Source organism: Eupeodes corollae, chromosome 2 (genome assembly GCF_945859685.1).
Source record: "Eupeodes corollae chromosome 2, idEupCoro1.1, whole genome shotgun sequence".
Lineage (NCBI taxonomy): Eukaryota > Metazoa > Arthropoda > Insecta > Diptera > Syrphidae > Eupeodes > Eupeodes corollae.
This window is the reverse complement of record NC_079148.1, coordinates 101,795,489-101,819,903: the sequence shown is the minus strand read 5'-3', so window position 1 is coordinate 101,819,903 and position 24,415 is coordinate 101,795,489. Positions and strand designations below refer to the sequence as shown.

The following is a 24,415-nucleotide window of genomic DNA, read 5'->3' as shown; positions in this document are numbered from 1 at the left end:
TTGTCGCCTGAACCTGCCCAATTTCCGTCCGGAAAATAGAAAAACACATTTTTAGAGAAAAATTAATGTGCAATTACACTTTTTGCCTAAAAAAATCTTTGTGTGATTTCCGATCGATCAGTATATAATTTCATTTCTAATCAAAGGGAAACACGGTCAAATATCGATTCAAAAATTTTTCCTGATCGATTTACATGACAGCTATAACTGGCCTTTAAGGTTAGTTAATTGTGTTTAATTATTTTGAAAGTTAGTTCGTAGGCCTGTTTGTAATAAGTAAATCTACCATTGCCTTGTTTTTAATGTCAGAAGAATTTCTTAAAAAAAGTACGTCTTTTATCATTTTATTCTAAGAAATACGAATAAATGTACATTTTTTGATATATTACAAACGAAGTTTGGTTTGTATTTAAATGTAAGTTACACGCAAACAGATACTGAGATATTAAGCTGACATCGTTTGTAAATTCTCTACAATGGCTGTCATTTTGACCCATAATTTGTAAGATATCTCGACAGACAGGGCTATAGACAAAATTTGATAGAAATGTTTTTGAAATGGCATAGCTTTCGCATAGTGTTTTGTTTCTTGGAAGCAACATGTCAAATTATTTTTTTTGACAGATTGGTGTTGACACTTCTTGCAATTTCAGTTAAAATCCAATATCAAATTGAAGCTTATGAGTAAGTTCTTAAATCCATCACTGGACAATAAAGCAGTGGCGCGTCAGTGGCGTTCGTTGACAATGTTTATGTATTTTGTTGTATTAATGCAAAAATGTGTGATATCTTATCTAAATATTATACGTCTCCATAGGTACGGATCTCTTCTTCTTGGACACAATAGCATTTGAATGAGTTTTTGTTTACATTTATTATATTTTATTCTCATTCAAATGAATTGGCCCCTCCACACTATTCTTCTTTTCAGTCTACAATAAACAATATTATATGCCATGCAGATAGATAACAACAAAATAAAGTCTAGCTAACAAAAACAGTACAAAATGAATTTAAAAAAAGAACAATTTATTATAACAAGATGCGCATATGCATGGCTTGGTTGGTATGTACAATTGGCAAGAAAGTTTTTGTTTTATTCTGACTGACACTCGTTTAATTTACAGTGAAGTGGATATATTGTAGTTGATTTGTTTATGTTGATTTGTTTATATTGATATCCGCTGATGAAAATGCACGTGGTTTTTTGATTTGTTATGATATATCATGCAATATTATTTATTGATTTAAATTTCAACATTGCTGTGCAAATTAAAATAACTCAAAATTGGTTTGAAGCAATTAAGCAGTATTCACATTAGCGCGACCAACGAACGGTGATTGAATTACAAAATGTGAGTTAATATCCGTTTGAAGACATATTTTCACAGAAATTCTTAACAAAACGATAACAATATAGATTCTATTTGAATTATGATGCATTCTTTTACTTTTCAATATTATATATTAATAAATTTAAGAAAACAAATTCGCGAAAAAAATTGTAGTTGATACGAACTGTCAAACTTTATTCGCGTTCCACATTATCCACACTCGCAACGAATAAAATAATCGCGCGTACTTAACCTAAAAGAATCATTCGTTTTTTGTGACTCCTTGAAAAAATATGGATAAATAGATGCACATAAAATATTGTTCTTGTTTTGTTTATTAACAAGGACACCAATAACTTTTTTGAAACAAATATGGCTTCGACCGACAAAAAAAAAAAAAAACAAATGTCAAAGTCAAACTTCAATTCGCAGATGAATTAAAAAATCTTATCTGAAATAAATGTAAAAAATTGACGTATATTCGTTCATTTTTTGGTGTTGGTAGTGTTCATGTGAATAGTGCTTAAAGTAAAATGTTTTTAAAAAGTTAATTTTTAAAGAGTAAGCAAAAAATTTGAAACAGCGCACTTTTTTCGAATTATTTAAATTATTTTCCAGAAAGTTCTTTAATTTTGTTAATCTACATGTTTTAGACCCATACAAAATTGAAAAAGTTTATTTACTGATTTTTGTTCAGCTATTTGAAAGCAAAAGTTTAAAAATTCCATGATTATTTCAGAAAACGATTAAGATCAATTTTTTGCACAGTACTATGTTATTACATTTAATTTAACGAAATTAACATTGAACGTGAACTTATGCCGGCATTGAATATTTTATTCGTTGATACATATTTCTACGATATTTTTCTTTTATTTGAAAGAAAAACGTCGGAATACACATATATTTCCATAACTACATGACGTTTCAGAACACAAACGAAAAAGTTTCTAGGTAATAATTATGATTGAAAGTATGACGAGTTTGCAATGCATTTCTTTTTTTTTAAACTGACATTTGTATTGACAAGACTAGCATTCTTTAACAGTAAATAAACAGATCGGATGGGACTGTTTGTAAATGGACTTGTTGAAGATTCAATAAACGATTCAATCAGATTAAATAATCCTAAAGATGATTTGCAATATCATTACGAATATAACTAATTTTTGTTGGAGTGAAAAAGTTTAAAATGATAGTTTTGTTTTTTAAGTATGATAATGCTTTTTTTACGCATGTGGAAACATTTTGTTTTCTATATTTTGGAATAAACAATTAGGTACAAGGTTAAAGACAATTATTATTGTTTTCATATTTGAAATTTGAATTTTTAAATCAAATAAACATCTATGGAGGTCTTTTTATGAGATTCTTATTTTTCAAGAATAAACACATAGATTAAAACAAAATCTTTTGTTCTAATGTAAACAAATCGCAAGTTCAAAAGCTATAATTATATTACGGTTCCATAGATAAAGGACTTTAAACTCTGTTATTTGAAAATTAAAAATATTTTATTATGAATGAATTGAATACAAAAATTAAAATCGCCTTTCTAAAAACATACATATGTATAAAGATAAAGCATATAAGGCAAAAATAAACATTTATTAAAGCAAAAAAAAGTGTAAGGAACTCTTAAAAAAATAATTTGATTTCATTATTGCAAAAAACATAGCATCAGGCCTAATCTTTTATACTTTACGCAGTAAGAGGAAGTTCAGATTGTGCACAAAAACATGAAAACACAAAAAGAAATACAAATTTTTTTATCTCAAAAAAAAAAAGAAATGAACTAAAATGATTCATACGCCTATACTGTAAATAATTCAGATGTTTCTATGTAATCAATTAATAATTTACTTGAAAAAGAGATTTGATTTTCATTTTAATAGTCAACGCACTCAGTAGACAATACATTTTGAGCTCGTTGTTTAATGTCGATTAACCTATAAGAGGTTTTAATCAGTACAGTGTGGACATCAATCCGAATAAGTCAAGACAAATAAATCCAAAAACTTAAAATAAATACTTTGAAGCTTTCCAATGACTGCTAAGAAATTTGAAACACCATTTATGCTTGCAAACATTTTGACAGTTGACATCCAATTTTTAAAGTATCCTACATCTCTATCAGATATATTTTCCTCCGTTAAAAAGTGAACTAAGAAATGTACTTTTTTTGAGGATTTAACAACACAAATGATTGAAAAATATGGTTTAATAATTTTGTTAATGAGCTAAAACGATAAAACAAAAAATAAAAAACAGGCTGGGATTCGACCCACACTGATAACTTCCCATCCCGTCTGTCGATTTGTCTTGCTTAAAAGTTTGTCTATATGTACTCGTATCAATTATTTTATTTATGAAAAAACGGACTGTTGGATTCTTATATAAAATTTACTGACTATCGAAAACAATATTTTCTGTGAAATAAAATAAGTTTGAAGCCAATATTTTTAATTTTTGAAAAGCTATTTGAGCCGAAAGTAAATTTTTACCAAGTTTTAGTATTGTTTTTTATTAGAGTTTTATTTTTTGTAAAAATACTGTCAATTCGATTTTTTTCAAAATTTTATCGAATGTTGAAAAAAATATTTCTTATAAGATAAAATTAATTTGAAGCCAATAATTCAAATTTTTGAAAAGACATTTGAGTCGAAAATTAAGTTTTACTAACTTTTGTTAAATGTTTTTTAGGTTTTTAAAACTTTTGTACAAAAACTGTTAATTCGTTTTTTTTCAAAATTTTTCTGAATGTTGACAACAATATTTTTTGAAAGATAAAAGTAAATTAAAGCTAATATCTCAAAGTTTCGAACAGATATTTCAGTCGAAAATCAATTTTTACCAACTTTTATTAATGTCTTTTTTAGGTTTTTATTTTTGTTAAAAAACTGTCAGTTCGATTCATCGCAACATTTTTCAGAATGTTGAAAACAATATTTCTTATAAGATAAAATAAGTTTGAGGCCTAAATTTCAAGTTTTTGAAAAGATAATTTCATCGAAATTCAATTTTTACCAACTTTGAGTAAGGTTTTTTTAGACTTTTATTTTTTTTATAAAAAAAAAACAGTCAATTCGATTTTTCTCAAAATTTTATCAAATGACAAAACATTATTCTTCGTTGCACAAAATTGTTTTGGAGATGAAATCATGTTTTGGTCGTAAAATTTTGGAGGTGACAAAATTCTTTTTTCAGTTTTTTTTTAATTGATTTTTTTCAAAAAATATATTTCTTTGATATCTCGTTACAATATATTATATAAAAATTAATTCAAGTCTCTAGGGTTTTTGGTTCATAAGATATTTAGGGTTATCCAAAATTTTTACCTTTTTTTCAAACTGCTATGGTAAAAAAACTACCCAAGCAATTTTCTTGAGAGCCCTTTCTGCTTTATTATCTGTATAACAAAATTCATTTGAAATCGATATCTCTTCTGGTTCTTGAGCTATGGACGACGAAAAAACGCCGCGAACGTACGGACGTACGAACGTACGTACACACGCACGCACAGACATCTTTCTAAAAATCTTTTATTTCGACTCTAGGGACCTTAAAACGTCGAGAAATGTCAAAATTTTCAATTTGACAAATCGGACCCATTACAATAATTCCTATGGGAAGTTAATAAGGTCAATTTCAGCACCGTCATAATTGATAGAAAACTTAATTTTGACACTTCACTCTCATGAATCTCTACGAATTGGCCAGTGTTAATAATGACCATCAATTATCGATTCGTCGCCCGGCGACCGGTCGCATCAATTGGGCCTCTGTTACTTAAAATCATGGAAAACTTTGCGGAAGGATTCATGTGTGATGTCTTTCAAAATGCAGCTGGTGCAAGAATTGAAGCCGAACGACCTACTGCAACGTAAAATTTTTGGTGAACTGAACTAAACCACATTTTTACCGAAAAGTTGTGTTCAGTGACGAAGCAGAAACTCATTTTTGTCTCAATGCGTACGTAAATAAGCAGAATTGTCGATTTTGGAGTGAATATCAGCCAGAAGCATTACAAGAGCTACATCCAGAAAAAGTCACAGTTTGGTACGGTTTATGGGCTGATGGTATCATTGGACCGTACTTCTTCAAAAATGATACGAATCGTATCGTAGCTGTGAATGGTAAGCGCTACCTTGAGATGATATCCAACTTGCCCAAAATGCAAGAGCTTGACTTGCACGACATGTAGTTTCAACAAGACGGTGCCACATGCCAGACAGCACGCTCAACAATGAACTTATTGAGAGGCGAGTTAGGTTTTAAAACATTTTATTTCACGTTCGGGACCGGTCAATTGGCCGCCTAGATCGTGCGATTTAATGTCTTCAGACTATTTTTTGTAAGGCTATGTTAAAGCTCATATCTATACAGACAAGCCCGTTTCTTTCTATAGCTTTTTTTTTAAATAGTTTTTAAAAAATCGCCCTTTACAATAGTTTTTATCCAACGCTAAAAATGAGTTTCCAGGAAATGTTCGTTTTTTAACGATATTTTTTTCAATTGTCTCTGACCTTCTGAAGAAAGAATTAATTTTGTTAATTTTTAAAGCAATACCATAAAGGAAAAAATACAAAGGAAATATTAAAGAAAGTAGTCTTGTTTTGCCAATAATTTGTTAGTTGTTTTTAAATACATTTTAATTCCTTCTTTTATGTCAAACTTTAACTGACAATTCTGTTACACTTCACAACAAACAGCCATTGACCTTTCAGTGGTATTCTAATTCCAATAATTTGTGTGTTGTCTATAATAATGGTTGCTTTTTTACTGCGTCACAATTTAAGGTCTTTATAGCCTTAAATTCAGCTTCTTATCATTTACGTACCTTTTTCAACAGAATATAAAATGTTATAAAGATAAGAAAAAGTTCTAAAAATGTTTTGATTTATTGTTAATGAAATATACAAAATTTTATCTTTTTTTGTTGTCTCGCCTTTGAAAAGGTATTTAAATTAATTAAAGCTCAAATTGAAGACAAAAAAACTGTTTTGATTGACATACGATTGGATAATATTCGATAAAAATACATGTGTTTTGTTTGCTTATTGACAGAAAAACTATCTATGTCTGGACGATAAACCGTCAAATAGAAAAATATACACTAAAAAAAGTTCTTTCAGAAGTTTTCTTAACTTTTCAATTTAATGATTGGTAGTGCAACACTTATAGAGAAAACTTGAAGAAGGTAACAAAATCATAAATCAGCATACAAAATTATTGCTAGTGATAAATATTTAAACGTGTTGACTTTTATGAAGTTTATCTTTTTGTTTTAAAATTATTTTTCTCAGAATATATACATATACAGTCAAAATCGGTTATAACGATTTCTGTTGGTCTGAAGAATTTGTTTGTTAAACCTAACCAATTTTCAATCGGTCCTTTAAAAAAAGACAATTTTGTTTATTTTTGCAAAATTTTAATTTGTTTATTATAAACATAAATCGTATTCTGTGCTTTAAAAAAAGTTAAGATTTTTCTTCAATACTAAAAACACTGCATTTTGCACCCGTTTTTAAACACTCTCTTAACCTTATGACGTGATAGAAAAATGGCTATTCGAGTTGATTTGAAAAAAAGAAAATGCAAATATAGTGTATAATAAAATAAAATACAAGTATACTGCAAAAGGAAAATTATCGTTTTAAATCTCTGACTTTTAAACAGCCTGTAATTTTGTATTTCTTTAAAAAACGATAGATTTAAAATTGTTCGCTGCTACCAATTGTTCGTTAAAGGTGATATCGTTAAATGTTATATTCGATTAGTAAAATTTGTATGAATCTCTACTAGTACATAAAGATTAACATAAATTAATACGTTATTTTGTAATAAATGATGTCGCTATATCCGACTTTGACTGTAGTTTAAAATTTGATTAATGTCATGACTGAACACTAACGAAATCAAGTAGAGTACATATATTAACTGTCAAATTCACATTTTTTTTAATTATTATGACTTAATGGCTGAAACACAAACACGCGTCAGCTTCAGCTTCGTCTGCGTTACGTTGGGCCTTCATTGACGTTGCTTTGAATGACACTTCCAATCACTTGATCTGAATTGGACTTAGGGAAGGGAGAAAATTACTCGTATCTACTCATTAGGATGAAGTAATGGAATTGACGATGCCTATATTTTCAAAAAAATAACAATCAACGATAAAATTGACATTATTCGAATTTGGGAATAGTCATTTTTTTTTATTTTTTGGAATAGTTTGTTTTAAAAATAAAGGAATAGACCTAGTTTTAATAACGTGCTGAGCAAATAGCTTCAAAATAATAAAATAGTCTTAGTGTCTGGAGAGTAATAAATTTTCTTAAATTATATTTTTGCATTTACATTTTTTAAGCTTATAAACTTTAATATCATCTTAAAACGCTTTATTTTCATGTTTCGTTATCTCTATTTGAGTTAATCTAATTTAATTAAGTTTGTTAGGGGTTTTGTAAGTTTATTTTTACCTAAATAAAAAATAATTGTCATCTGCATAATATGAAAAATATGTTAAGAAAAATGTGCAGTATTAATTAATCTGTTTTTCATTTTTACCTACATGTGGTAATTTTTCCAATATGACATTTCTAAAATGGCATATCTGTCATTAGCAGCTGTTATTTTTTCTCAAAATAAAAAAAATATGAGTTTTGAAATCGAAAAAATTAAATTTATCGCGGAAGTAGCTTTCACAGCCTATAATGTCCAGAAAATCAACTTTGTGTTTAATTCTAAAAATATTCAAATTTGCTTGCAAAAATTCTGAACTCCTGGTATTTTTGATATCGTTAAATGTTATATTCGATTAGTAAAATTTGTATGAATCTCTACTAGTACATAAAGATTAACATAAATTAATACGTTATTTTGTAATAAATGATGTCGCTATATCCGACTTTGACTGTAGTTTAAAATTTGATTAATGTCATGACTGAACACTAACGAAATCAAGTAGAGTACATATATTAACTGTCAAATTCACATTTTTTTTAATTATTATGACTTAATGGCTGAAACACAAACACGCGTCAGCTTCAGCTTCGTCTGCGTTACGTTGGGCCTTCATTGACGTTGCTTTGAATGACACTTCCAATCACTTGATCTGAATTGGACTTAGGGAAGGGAGAAAATTACTCGTATCTACTCATTAGGATGAAGTAATGGAATTGACGATGCCTATATTTTCAAAAAAATAACAATCAACGATAAAATTGACATTATTCGAATTTGGGAATAGTCATTTTTTTTTATTTTTTGGAATAGTTTGTTTTAAAAATAAAGGAATAGACCTAGTTTTAATAACGTGCTGAGCAAATAGCTTCAAAATAATAAAATAGTCTTAGTGTCTGGAGAGTAATAAATTTTCTTAAATTATATTTTTGCATTTACATTTTTTAAGCTTATAAACTTTAATATCATCTTAAAACGCTTTATTTTCATGTTTCGTTATCTCTATTTGAGTTAATCTAATTTAATTAAGTTTGTTAGGGGTTTTGTAAGTTTATTTTTACCTAAATAAAAAATAATTGTCATCTGCATAATATGAAAAATATGTTAAGAAAAATGTGCAGTATTAATTAATCTGTTTTTCATTTTTACCTACATGTGGTAATTTTTCCAATATGACATTTCTAAAATGGCATATCTGTCATTAGCAGCTGTTATTTTTTCTCAAAATAAAAAAAATATGAGTTTTGAAATCGAAAAAATTAAATTTATCGCGGAAGTAGCTTTCACAGCCTATAATGTCCAGAAAATCAACTTTGTGTTTAATTCTAAAAATATTCAAATTTGCTTGCAAAAATTCTGAACTCCTGGTATTTTTGACTGGTATTGATTTCAAAAATTGGAAAACTCTCTAGAAAATCAAACCAATGGGAATCGGTCGAAAAGTAAATGTATTTTGTTTGTTGACTTTTTACAGCTGTTGAGCTGTCAGATAAAGCAAATGCTCAGGAAATTTGAACTAGAGCTTCCGTTTGGAGTCACATTACGTTATTTCCTTACGATTGTCAAATGAAGCATGCATTGAACTCATATGGCTGAACTTGTAAACGTCAGGCGAAGTCGAAGCTGAAGCGTGTTTGTGTTTCAGCTGTAAGTGTCATATCTGTTACTAAACTTCAAACTTTTTGATTTTGAAATTTTAAAACAAACTACAGGGTGTGTCGTATTTTATTTCGACATTTATAAATTTGATGATCACAAAAAAATGACCAATTAACTTTAGTCAACCGGCTTATACAAATGCCAAAACTATATAAAATTGATAAACCCCAAATGAATACCAGACAAAACTTTATGTTGTGTTTTCACTTTCAACTAGATAAAAAATAATGATTGCTTGAACGCACCCATTAATTTGACAAGTTATTTCGAAATACTTGAACCAATTCCTTTTCAACTGACATTGAAAAAAGCGAGTCAGTTGAACTTGAACACCGAATTGATAAAGTGTGTTTGTAGAGTATGATAAGAAACTCGCTCGCGTAGACTTTGAGTTTCATTTTTCATTCATCAAATTTTGAAACATTGTAATTTCAGTATTTTTAAAATTTTATTTCTAAACAATAATAGAATTACTAAAATATTTTGGTAAGATCTCATCCATTTGAATTTTTGATTTTGAACAATGAGTTTTTATTCCCCATTATTATATTTTATCTAATTAGGTCAACAAAATGAACAATTTGAAGTTATTTTTAGTTTCCCTTTCCATTTAAATGTGTTCTTTGTTTTGATTGTTTTTGTATTTATCAACAATACTATTATTTTTCAATTGTTTATACATAATGTACATATGTATGTCTCACTGCTGTTCACTCTGTTCTAATATAATATCGATAAATAATAGGTATTTGCATTGAAATATTTTTTTTTTGTTATTATTTACCTTGGAATGGGAACCATAACACGTCGTGTAAACGTCCTAGATGAAACAATCAAACGTGATGATTTGAGAAGAAATTCCATTTTGATTTATTTAGGTATGTTTGTTTTCTTGTTTTGAATTTGATTCTCTGGTAAACAAAATATTAAGTATCGAAACACGAACAACGAATAACAGGGGTGAGGTGCAATTATTTTCTTTTAAATTGAATAATTATATTTTATTTTTTTCTTTAATATATAAAATTAATTTACTTTGCAACGATAAAAGAAAAAAAAAAGACTTTAACAAAGATTTTGAAATGATATCATAAATGATAAGTAAAAAGTTCTTATCGTTATCGAGAGAATCATTATATCGAATACTCGTTTATATGGTACACAATCCTTAAATTCCTATAAAAAATTAAAGAAAGAAATGTAAAATAAGTATTTGGATTTTAAAAGTAAAGAAAAACAATTTATTTTGAACTTATTTTCATTTTTTTTTTAAGTCATTTTTAGTGTAGTTTTGGAAGAAATTTGTATTTATAAAAAATCTTACAAATCGTTTAAGTTTCATCATTTATGAAATTATTGTTATCTATTGTGTAATTTGAAGCAGATTTTTCTAAGATAATTTTTGTAAGGTCGTTATTCACATAAATGAAAACAAAAAACGCCAATTGACAGTGTATGTCAATTATTTTTTGTGACAGCTATGAAATTGCCATTTAAGTTAAAATCAGTGAGCCGAATGATCAGGAAGGTCTTCATTTTGGACCCTTATGAAGAGACATTGTTGCTACTTAAAAATAAAAATGTCCACCTTCCTTTCCCAGTGAGATATAATTGGCCAGACGTATTGACAGAGCAGGAGAATAAAATATAAACACAATTTACTATTCATTCTTACCTATAGCAAACATTATTAGCTTTGCATTTCTTTTCTTTCTTATTGATTAGTGAAATAGAGAATTCTTGAGAAATCTATTCAAAATATTCTGTTCTCAATTTTCTGACAGCAAAAGTGAGATATTTTTATGATAAGTTTTGTTTTTATTTCTGAGAGTGCGGCCAAAAGGTCACCTCAAAAGAATTCAATACCCGTGTTATTTTTGCATTCTATAAATAGTATAGTAGAAAATTCCTAAGAAAACTCATCGGCAGTAGCCATATTTTTGTATTTAAAAAGTGGTACAACTGAAAGAACCCTTGTCAGAATAATAATAAAAAAAACAAAAGTTAAAGAAAGTTTTGTGAAAATCAATAGTTAAAATTAACTTCAGCAAAAAAAAACTAACTAAAACTAATGATGGAAAATTTTAAAGAAGAAAGTAAAAAGGATTGAAATTCTATAAAAATGCAGCTTTGACATAAAATAAAAACTTCAAGAAGGGGGTTTGTTCGTAGACTACTACATTAACATGTGGTGTTAAACCGAGCTTGAACCTCGTCTCAATTCTTTATATACCTGAATCAAGTTAGAATGAGCTTGATTTGACTCGATTCCCGTCGGGGATCGGAGACTAGCATATTCTTATATGGTGCCGAACTATTCAGTTCTTCATTGTTTAAAACGAATCAAACTATCTCACTTGCCCATCATAAGAAACATCAACACACCATTTGCATTTTAGAAAGTGCTGTCAAAGTTGATCATTTTTAAATCTTCTTGTAAAGATTTATGCAATATAAACTGAGTTAAGCCTTTGGTGGAAACACAGCAAAACTTAATTATCTTTTGTATTGTTTTGTCTTGCAAAATAAGCCCAGTTAGTCCATTTTCACTAACAAAACTAAATAATATCAACAGTAACCGATTGATTTTTTTCCCCAATGGAAAACACATGATTCCAAATGCACAACTCCTCAACAAACACAGGCATCAAGATACAAATTTAATATCAATCGTACCAACAACGAAATCACATAAGATCCATTCGAGACTCGTATAAATGTCAAAAACCCATCCGTAGTAAGATTCTACTTCAACTTTTGTCGGTGGTATAAAAGTCTTTTCACGGGTAGGTACTGCCTCTTGCGAGGATTTGACAAATTCTCCAAGAGTAACTCTTGTCATGAAAAAGTGCTTCTCGAATTAGCCGTTCGGATTCGGCATATAAATTGTAGGTCCCCTCCATTCCTGACAACATTACTCGCACACAGGAATGGTTGAGAGCTGTAAGTCACTAGGCCCTGGTTCTCAACAGACTCTTGCGCCACCCAATTTTTTTATTTTTATATTGTTTTTGTTATTCGTGTAAAATCCTACTATACTATTGATAGATTTTCCAGAAAAAAACACGGGTGTGAAAACTATCCAATGACAGATGTTAACGAATTTCATTTGCATTTGAATTCAACTACAAGATGGCACTCAGTATCGCAAAGAGAGAGAAATGTGCATTAATGATATGGTAGTAAAGTCAATTGAAATAAAGTCTTATGTTTTAATTCCATAACACCCAAAATTACTTTCCTTTAGTTGCTATAAAGCATTATTCACATGAGCACGACCAACGACCAACGAATGAACGAATATTCGTCGATTTTGACATTTCTTTCACATGAGAGTTTTTAATTCGTCGCGAATAAAGTTTGACTTTGACCACCGAAACCAAAACAAGAATGATTTTTTTAGGTTAAGTACGTGCGATTATTTTATTCGTTGGGAGTGTGGACAATGTGGAACGCGAATAAAGTTTGACAGTTCGTATCAACTTCAATTTTTTTCGCGACGAATAAATTTGTTTTCTTAAATTTATTAATATTTGATATTGAAAAGTAAAAGTATGCATCATAAATCAAATAGAAACTATATTGCTATCGTTTTGTAAAGAATTTGTGTGGAAATATGTCTTCAAACGTAGATAAGCTCACATTTTGTAAGTCATTCGTCGTTCGTTGGTCGCGCTCATGTGAATGCTGCTTAAGGTCTATGTCAATCGAAAGGAGAAAAAACATCAATCGATACAACAAAACCGTTTAATGACCAAAATCATTTCAAATGTTTGAACAAAACTTGTATAAACACTCGCAATAAAGCTAATAAATCGTAGGAGTTATAGAACCACTCTTCAGTATACTTGTTGCATAAACGTTACCTATTATGCTAATTTGATACTTCCATTATAAATTAGTCACATTATTGATTTCTTGAAACCCACTCTCGGCTTCCTTGCTAACTCCCAAACAAAATACAAACATTCATTCTCTTAAAGTGTAGCCACAAGTTTATAGCAACCTGACGTCAATCTGTCTACCATGTCAAAATGTCCAAGGGAAAAAAAACAAGCCTGAGCTAACTTTAGTCGCTTTAGTCGCGTCGCGTCGCCACTATATTCGTAATCAAGAACTACTTTAAAGCTCTACCATATAGTCAAGTGCAACCAGATCCAGTTTAGATGATTTATATATAAGGCAAAAGGGGAAACCGAGTCTAAATAACCGACTAACCGGGCCCCGAGGCATCAGTTGATATGCGGATCGTCGTCGTCGTCGTTGTTAAATTGACTATAAAACAACTTTTTTTAAATTCTTTTTTACCTCACAAGATACAACAGCAGGTCCCGTGGTGGTTCATATTCACTTCCGTTTTCAATTTTAGATTCATTTGGTGCACCATGTGAATGTGAATGTGCTCCCGACTCTGCCAGACAACAGTGATGACGATTTTTGTTCTCCTCACAGTCCAGTTCCATTTCAACGCGGCGAGCGGCCAAGCGTCTCTTAACTGCCGGCGAGGTCATTGCTGAGGTTTTTGCTAGTGCTTCCGCAATGGCGAACTTTTCACGAAAATCCTTCAGCATTGCACTTTCTTGAGGCGAAGCTGCTGACCATAGCGATGACGGATGTTGCCGGTCAACAGTGTCTGTGCCGCTGACGTCGTCGTCGTCGTCGTCTTTTGCACTGCCAGATGTTGAATTATTATCAATTATATCTGCGACTATCTCAACCAGCTCAGGGACGTTGTTGTTAGTGGTGGACGAATTATTTTCAACGTCATCGTCGTCGCCGTCATTTAAGCCCAACATTTTAGTGAGAAATTGTTGGCGTTGTAAATCAATTCTTGAAGGTGGTCTGAGAAGTTGAGGTTGACGCATGTTCTCAACAGGTAGTTCGAGAGGTGGGATTTGTGGCATTTCACAACACTCTTTAGAGCAAAGTTTCTTGCACAACTCTTTCAGCGGGTTATCGTCAACATCAGACGCACTATGACAATTTAAACAGGGAGCTTTAGTCTTTGAGTCACCTTTCAAGGACACTTGATCCTCGTTTCGCGGAGCCTCAAGAACTTCGATTATTTTTTCTAAATTCTCATCTATGGTTTCACTGCTGCCTTCACTGTCACTGTTCGATTTTCGAATGTTAAAAAATAACGGAGGACGTTCAAATTCCGGCGATAGACCGTCCTTGGACAAGCTCGAATAATCTTTCACCGTTGATGGATTGGAAAAATCCAATAGCAACGATGTTACCGGCATAGACTTACCCAACGATGGACGACGTTTATGACCGTTTACGAATTGCCCACCGAAGGCACTTTGATGAGATTGCATTGTGATTGTAACAAAGAAAGTTTTTCATGCGAATTTAAATATTTAAACTTTTTATTATATTATTTATTATTCTCTCGCACAACAAGGACACTCGCCGAAGATCACTTGAAAGATCAGTCACTTTTTATTTGTCAGGAAATTCTTCGTTCGTGACAATATTTTTGTTTTATTATTTCACACAAATAAAAAGAAATACAAAATATTAGCGTTAAAACGCACGTTATTCGCAATAATTAAATGCACAGGTAGAGAGATAGGTTCGCGCGCAATTGCACGTTTAGAACATTAAACTAGTAATCCGAGAGACGGTGGAAATTCTTTATTTATATGGTCCAAGCCGAGGCTATCGACATTCTGATTCTACGTGCGAATAAAAATAAAAAATATAAATATATTCAGCTGTTCTATAGGTTATCCGAACAAAGGGGTTGATTGGAGGGTGTGGAGGTGATTTAATAGCAGGTAGGTAAGGTAGGTATATTTTCAACAACAACAACAAAAATATAAAAATGAAAATCACTAAAGTGAGTGCAAATGCGCTTTAAACACAAATTTTATACTCGTACACACGATCGAGTGCGAAGGAACAACAACGGCAGCAGCGGCGGCAGATCAGCGGTAGTGTTGCGGTCGGTACCGTGGCGCGACAACGATGCGACAACGCGTTTTCTTGTACCAGAAGCAAAAAAGTTGTTCGCAGTACTAAAAATATAATAATAATATTAATTTGCGAAGAATATATACATACATACATCCATTTGTAGATATATGTATCTTGATTGTTTTTTAGACGAAAAGAAAAATAAAGAGTTAGCAATTAACGGAGGGGAGACTTGTGCCGCAGAGCCACATCAGGCCTAGAGAGACGTTAAATAATAGACAATAAACCCATCAATGATCCATCCATTGATTCATCCATCCATCCCCAAGCTTGTGGATTAAAATTTTATTATTGTTGTTAATAAAACAGACAGGTCTCTATATGAATTGAATACTAATTGATAGTTTATTTTAATCTGAAGAATATGATTGTTTACATTATTTGAATTTAAGTGACACAGAAGTGCGGGAGCACATTAAGGTAGGTATATACATGACGAGTGCTAATGTTCATTAAAAGCTGGCAGAGTTATGTAAAATGTGTGTATAAAAAGGCTTATGAGCACGTTTTTTAAAAAGAAGTTGTGGGAAGTTTTATTGAGTGGAAAATTACTGACTTGTTTTAAATAAGCATATAATGTACACATTTTTCTAATAATCTGAAAGCATTTTAAAGAAAATTGAAGTGTTTTTAAGTCATCTTTTTTAATTTTTAAAAGCCCCAAAAACTGTTTTCATGAATATTTTATAAGCAGTAACTTCAAGAGAAATCTGTTGAGTAATCATTTGAAGCATAGAAAAGTTTAAAAGGGTCAAAGTTTTTTAATATGCCTTGCAATTGGATTTCAAATTCACATCTGTTTTTAGAAAGATCAAGTTCATTTCATATAGTATTGAAACATTTTATGCATCTAGAAAATGGTTCGTTGCAACCATAATTACATCTATGTTTAAGATTGTTAAAGAAATGTCGAAGACGCAATCTTCTTTAAGGAATGTATGTAGATTTCAAAATTATAATCTTGTGAAAGCCTTTTGAATTCTTTCAATACGAGTTATGCCAATAGAAGTAGAAGGACACCAAACAATTGAACAATACTCAAGGATCGGACAAACTAATGACATGTACACTGATTTCAGAGCATAAGGGTTAGAAAACTTGTTGCAGTTTCGCTTGACGAAACCAAGCATTGAATTAGCCCTTGCAATTACATAATCTATATTTAACGAAAAAGACAACTTCGGATCAGAAATGACTCCAAGATCACGAATCTCAGATTTGCGATCAAGAATCTGCTTGAACACATGGTAGTTGTGAATCATGGGAACTAAAATACGATGTGCCGTAAACACATTACACTTTGTGATATTCAATGGAACGATATTCCTATCACACCAATCAGATAAAACATTTAAATCATTTTAAAGATTTTGCTGATAAATTCTATTTTTGATACAAAGAAAAATTTTCATGTCATCAGCATACATCAAACAAGATGCATTTTTAAGAAGAGAGGGCATATTATTAACAAATATATTGAAAAGAAGTGGTCCCAGATGGCTACCTTGAGGAACTCCTGATGAAGCTTGTATGATATTAGAGAAGAATTTACCCAATTTCACACATTGTGTTCTTTTATAAAGGTAGCTGGAAATCCATTTCAGAAGCAATCCGTGAATGCCAAAAGCTCGAAGTTTAGCTAGAAGAATTTCATGACAAATAGAATCAAATGCTTTTATAAATTCTGTGTAGATAGTATCTAGATTCTAATGAATCGACGACATATTTACAATAAAGCATGAGATTTGTTGAAGTAGACTTGCCTGACATAAACCCATGTTGTTCAACGCAAATATACAAATATATTTTATAGTAAAGTACAAACGATCTTTTACTATAAGCTCAAAAAATTTAGGTATTGCAGAGAGCTTAGCTATAGGGCGGTAATTTGTTACAAGATTTTTTGGACCAGCTTTGTAAATAGGACTTATGTATGAGAACTTCCACACATCAAGAAATACGCCAGTACAGAGCGATTTATTAAAAATTATTAGTAGTGGGAACACTAATGTGAATTGACATTGCTTCAGAACCAGAGATGGAATTCCATCTGGACCAGGATTTGAGCTAGATTTTAATTTTGAGATACCATTAAGAATGTTAGACTCAAAGAAATGAAGTTTTGAGATATTAGCATTGTTATGGCATACATTTTTTGTTTGACGAAGCTTTAATTCGGTATGTTGAACATAAACCGACTTACAAAATTTGAGAAAAGTTCACATGAACGGCTTTGAATGTTTAATATGTATTGCTTGTGCAAATACTTGTTTAGAAAATCATATTCTTTACGAAATCGGCAGAAAAGCTTTCTGTCAGCTTCGGAATTTGATTTTCTAAATTTGTTAAAAGCTTTATTCTTAACATTTTTTAAATTAATTAATCGTTTATTAGACCAATGCGTTTTAAATGATTTCAAACATTTACTTTTTGGAATATATTGTCAATATAAGCCAACCGAAAAAATATCTATAAACTTTTCAAACGCACCTTGAAGTGATAAACAGGAAAGATCATGCGTCCAGTCATTGGACTGAAGGTAATTGTTGAGTGCAACGAAATCTCCTTTGTTGAAATCAAAAAAATCATCATTAGACAAAAGTACAGAGTTTTTAACACAGTTTTCAAATTTTAAAATAGAAAATATTGCAACATGATGAATTGAATTTTTTAAAAGTGGAAATTGAACTTGAATAATTTCAATATTAATATTACCTACAAAAACTAAATCTAACAATCTATTAAGTGAATTATTAATATGATTAACTTGAGAAATATTCAAAGAATACATAGAATCAATAAAATTATATTCATAATCTTTTTTCATATTAAATGGAATAAGACACTTATCTTCATTTGAATAATTCCATAATTCCTAAATTAAAATCTCCAACAATAAATGGGTATTGATTTTCCAATAAATTGCCTATGATATATATATTCATATATATCTGTTGTAATCTTTGGAGGTATATAACTTACAATAAATAAAATATCTTTACCAAAAAAGCTAACATTAATACGTAATTGTTCAATATTTTCTCCAGTCTTACTTAAAACAATACTTTTGCTTGGGAAATGGATTTAACTGTCACTAAAACTCCGCCACCTCTTTTTAAAAATTCTGTATATTATCTATCTAAACGAATCGAAAAATCGAATTGACAGTGTACATATCAGCTGTCGCTCCGCTGTACCGCTTTTCTACCTTTTCGAGATCCATACTGCTATTTTTATACAAAGGTATCTTTGCAAAATGTTCGTATATGTCTATTCGGGTAATATTTAACATATAAATACAAAAAATGACTGTTTTATAATAATTTGTTTGAACAATAAAAAAAAATGGAATGCACAGAAATATTTTGGGTTAACATTGCAACTTATAGTTTAAAAAACAATATCCCACATCGATCATATTAATTCATTCGCTGTAACTGTAATCCGAGGTGAAAACCCCCAGGCGTTACACTATCGTTATTTGGTCAAGTCCATCAACTTGTGCAGATATAGTTTCCGCTTATTTGAAAACAAATCCGGAGTGAAATCGGCTTAGCTGATAGTTGACTATCAGTTTTTTGACGATCAATTTTGATCGTTTATACTTTTCCGTCTGTGTAAGATGATTGCTTTGAAATCATATTTTTTCTCTCAAAACTTGGTATCACTTAGATGCATAAGAAAGATAACTTAACCTAAAAGAATGCTTAACCTAAGAGAATAATAAAAAAAAAAAAGATAAAAGGAGAAGAAATGGTAATGATTTCACAATATGTTTGTTTCTATCTCCTTACATAAGATGAAGCTAGTTTCAAATGGAGTAGCATATAGTTTTTATTATTAAATTTGTATCCATGACGTTTTTCCTTTTCAAGTAGGTATCTCAGTTTGGTTGTTTTCATTAGTATGTAGAGTTTTAAATGTATCACATAGTTTTATATATATAAGATATCTTTACTTAAATCTAAAATTTATCAATAAATAATATATTTTAATTCACAGCATAGTTACTAATATTATAGGAACTTAAGTTAGTCCAATTGTAATTGGATGAGTTCAGTCTAGACGTTGCAATTATTTGTATTATCTATTTTATTTTTCTATTTGATTCAGAGATGTTGAGTTTTGAGTGGACGTATTAATAATCTTAAAAATATATCAGACTGCTGTCTTTAAACTGTGAATCGCATTAAAAATTAGTTAATATTAAATATATAATAAGTATAGCCAGACCAATTCTAAGTCGGCAAATTAATTTAAAAAAAAAAAAAACATATATGTATATTTATGGATGTGTACCTCCTAAAAATTAAGAATGTAATTTGTGTTAAAAAAAAAATCTCAATAAAGACTACTACTACTACTAAACTTGGTATCACTTCAAAAAATATATCTTGAATCTTGTGTCAAATAAATAAACAACGGAAGAGCTTGAATATTATAAAAAAGTTGATACAAAAACTGTCTAAAATCCTTAAAATAAGAATTTTAATGCGTTAATTAATACACAGATTGAACGCAAGTAAGACACAGATAAATATGTTGCAAGATTTCATGGAGCAGCATACGGACTTGGCCAAATCTATATCTTCAAAAGAAAATAACTATAAGGAATCCCACATAATTTTGTGGGAAGCAGTTTTGAAGACCTTAAACGCAAATGGACCACCAACTAAAGCCAAACGAGAGTGGAAAAGGGTAAATAATTGTAATTTAGTCAGCAAAAAAAATATTTATAATTCGTATTAATTTGCAAAGATTTGGACAACGCGAAAGTATTCTGTAAAAAAAAAACTCGTACAGAACCAAAATTCCTTAAAACAAACATGGTGAGCCCCGTTTATGGAGTTACAAATGAAGAAACTATTGTAGATACAAGTTTGTGGGATTGAGGCAGCAAAAGTGGGGATCATTGGTGGTGAACACAAAAGTGAGTTAGTTTTAGTTTAACTAAAATAGTCATTTGTGTATATTTTTTTGGAACATTTTTCGATTTTGATGAAAAAATAAAAACCGTTCTATCTGACTCGAATAAAATACTAACTCCACAATTTCATCACAAACTTACTCGATAGAGACTCCAAGCATGGAAAAACATGAAAGTTTAGCTTCAAAAAGTTTAAACGCGGCACAAATCAAGGAGTCTGTCCTTCTTGCAAGAAAACAGGAGGAGCTACAGGTGAGGTTCGTGACTGTCCAAACGGGCATACAAGCTGTACTTGAATCCATGGACAAGACAGTAAATGGAATCAATGAAATCTTGAAAACCCTGTGCACGGTCATTGCAAATACAGGCCGTGTTCGCTGTCCCTAATTGCTGAAGAGTTTCAGTTTGAAAAAACTTTGTTTTGGGTAACGCAAAAAGTGATATGAACATATGTATACGTATATACATGTGTACAACTATGTGACTTATGAATTATTTATTTTTTTTTTGTTAAAACTACAAACGTATGCATGTACTATGTTCTTTGTTTTTCGTTTTATTATTAACTTCCCATGGGAAGTTATTGTAATGGGTCCGATTTGTCAAATTGAAAATTTTGACATTTCTCGACGTTTCAAGGTCCCTAGAGTCGAAATAAAAGATTTTTAGAAAGATGTCTGTGCGTGCGTGTGTACGTACGTTCGTACGTCCGTACGTTCGTGACGTTTTTTTCGTCGTCCATAGCTCAAGAACCAGAAGAGATATCGACTTCAAATAAATTTTGTTATACAGATAATAAGGCAGAAAGATACAGAAAGGGCTCTCAAGAAAAAAAATTGCGTGGGTGGTTTTTTGACCATAGCAGTTTGAAAAAAAGGTGAAAATTTTGGTTAACCCTAAATATCTTACGAACCAAAAACTCTAGAGACTTGAATTAAATTTTATATAATATATTGTAGCGTGATACCAAACAGGTATATTTTTTGAAAAAAATAAATATAACGGTTTTTTTTTAAAAATCAATAAAACTGAAAAAAAAAATGTGTCACCTCCAAAATTTTATGACTTAAATATGATTTCATCTCTAAAACAATTTTGTGCAACGAAAAATAATGTTTTTGACATCTGATAAAATTTTGAGAAAAATCGAATTGACAGTTTTTTTTATAAAAATTAAAAATCTAAAAAAAACATTACTCAAAGTTTGTAAAAATTGAATATCGATTCGAATATCTTTTCAAAAACTTGAAATTTTGGCTTCAAGTTTATTTTATCTTATAAGAAATATTGTTTTCAACATTCTGAAAAATGTTGAGAAAAATCGAATTGACAGTTTTTTACAAAAAATAAAAACCTAAAAAAAAAATTTATAAAAGTTGGTAAAAATTGATTTTCGACTCAAATATCTTTCCAAAAATTTTAAATATTGGCTTCAAAGTAATTTTATCTCATAAAAAATATTCTTTTCAACATTTGGTAAAATTTTAAAAAAATTCGAATTGACAATTTAAAAAAAAAAAAAAAAATCTACAAAAAATAGTACGCAAATTTGGTAAAAATTGATACGAGTACATATAGACAATCTTTTAAGCAAGACAAATCGACAGACGGGATGGGAAGTTATAAGTGTAGGTCGCATCCCATCCTCTTTTTACTTTTTGTATTCAATATTGGTAAAATAAGAAAATGAAGTTCCTTTTATACATCTAGTTTTATTTTTGTAATTGAACTCAAAATATTTTTGATTGCTTTTTTATTTATTTTGCCGAAAGATCATCCTTCATTCCGTTTCGGATTTGAGTTTCTTCATTTGAGTTATATTCCGAAAAGCTAAACACACAAAGGAAACGAATAAAACAATACAGAATTTAATCAAATTGATACCTAAATAGGTGTCAATTACAAAAATCAACAAAAACACCTTGCACAGACGTATTTTCTTGATTTTGATACTCAACTATCAAAAATCAGCTAACGCAATTCCATTGCTGTGGAAAAAGATTAATAATTTTCGGCCAAATTACCGGAAAGTGCTCGAAATTCCAAATAAGTCAGATGACTATTTGTCCAATTCTTTGGGGTAAAATAGCTGTCAGGAATTTTAAGCCTTTGTAGCTGTTTCGTATGGCCAAAAACCTTAAAGTTAACGATAAGCGATGATAGGTGGATTTTGATCCTTTTGATAATATTTTTATTGGTTAGATAAAAGTTGTTCAAAATCACGCTTCTCCATGATTGCATAGTTTTTAAAATCTTTTTCAAAAGTTAATTCAAATTCTCTTAAAAATTTTGTTTGACCAACTTCTTCTTCTTTTTTATTCTTTACAATGCAATAACAAGCAAAACATAGAGAGGCATTTTTTCACATGTTCTCTAAAACAAACCATTTTTAAAACTAAAAACTGTACAGTCAGATTGTTTCGTGTTCAGCAAAAACGGACTTGAGTAAAATATCAATTTGCGCAGATGTTTTGTGTCGTGAATGGCCAGTCTTAGAAAAGATTGATTGAGTCAAAACTTATATCTTAAATATTGTTCTTCCTATTTTTAGATAGATTCAGCATTTAAAAATATTTAAAATATAAATAAGATCTTCTTAAATGAGATCAAATTATATACACATTCTAACTCCGTGCAAAAATAAAAACATTTCATATATCTTTCTTTATTTTAAGACACTTTAACAAAAATTAAAACTAACGAGAAGATTAAAAAAGTATAAAGCCAGGTGTTACGACTGTAAAATTTGCCGATATGTCCTTATTTTGAATTTCTGAAGATTCTTGCATATTTTAATTTTTGCAATTATGAATGCTTAATTTGTTAGAAAATTGTAGAACACGTGATTATTTTTTCTACAAACAGACTCCGGGAATGATTGTTAATGAGCTTTGTTTTTCTTACAGCTTATTGCGTCAGACAAAATATAAAGAAGCTAGTGGAGATTAATAGTGGATGGAATCAGAGCATTCAATTTAACTTAATAATAAAGGGTGTCTCAAAATGCATGCACGCATTTCTAACAACTAAACAACATTTTGACAGCCGAACCGTCTGTTGAGAACCAGGGCATATTGACATACAACTTTCACCATTCCTGTGTTCGTGTAACATTGCCAGGAATGGAGGGGAACTACAGTTTTAATTCTAAACGACTTCTTTGCAGAAGCACTTTTCATAGCAGGAATTACTTATGGTGGATTTATCAATTCCTCGCAAGAGGAAGTACCCGTGCCAAAAACTTTACATCTCAAAGGCAGCGATTCAACCCAAGATCTCTGGCATGACAATTGCCAGCAGAACTTTTTTCTGTTAAATTAATACAATGATTTGTCACAATTATGTTTTGTTTTTAAAAAATTGGCATTAATAATTGCCCAACTTTCCACTGGCTTGTGTTTTAGTCCATCCAGTGTCAAATTTCTTCTAGAAATATGGCTGGATTTCAATTAACATAATATTTTTCAATGTATACATAGTTTCAAAAATTAAAACCTTTACTGAACTTTAAAATTTTTTAACTAAAAACACTGTTCGTGTCGAGTTCTATTAAATTTTGGAAAGTCAATATTTCTTATATCTCAGAAAATTCCAAACAAAATTGTTTGTACAAATATCTCGTTTTAAGTGCCAAAACTCTAAACAAGTGTTACCAATTAATCACTCTAAAACACAGTTCGTGTGGATTCCAATTAACCTGGGTGAGTTAATATCTCTAAGATCTCAAATATTTCTGTGTTTTCAAAAATATAAACAAAATTGTTTATAAAAATTAAAAGTTTTTGGTGTAAACAATCTTTGGAAAAAATTCATATCTATTTGTATTTCAATGTCCTGCACTACAAATCTGACACAGAAAATTCTCCAAAATCCTAGAAACATAAGCTTCCCAATCATTTATGATCTAACAGACAATGTATTTTCGGCCATGAATCTGTTGTATTTATTAACTGGACATTTTCATCTTTCTACTAACTATATTAAAATTTAATATAATAATATTTAAATTATCTAATGTAATGATATAACTTAGTTAATTTATTAA

The 24,415-nt window shown here is 30.1% G+C and overlaps 1 protein-coding gene across 4 annotated transcripts in view; it reads right to left on the bottom strand.

The window, feature by feature from the left end:
- Positions 1-24,415, bottom strand: part of LOC129946143 (nocturnin) — a 68,602-nt gene that overhangs the window by 23,868 nt on the left and 20,319 nt on the right. Inside the window, exon 2 of one of the 4 annotated variants that reach the window (XM_056056210.1) lies at positions 10,246-10,637. The exons of 2 other annotated variants lie outside the window; for them this stretch is intronic. In XM_056056210.1, coding sequence (XP_055912185.1) covers positions 10,246-10,325 — 80 coding nt within the window. In that variant the 5' untranslated portion in view covers positions 10,326-10,637. Of the gene's footprint in view, positions 1-10,245; positions 10,638-13,769; positions 15,527-24,415 lie in introns of those variants that run through there. One more of the 4 variants, XM_056056207.1, reaches the window with a different exon arrangement.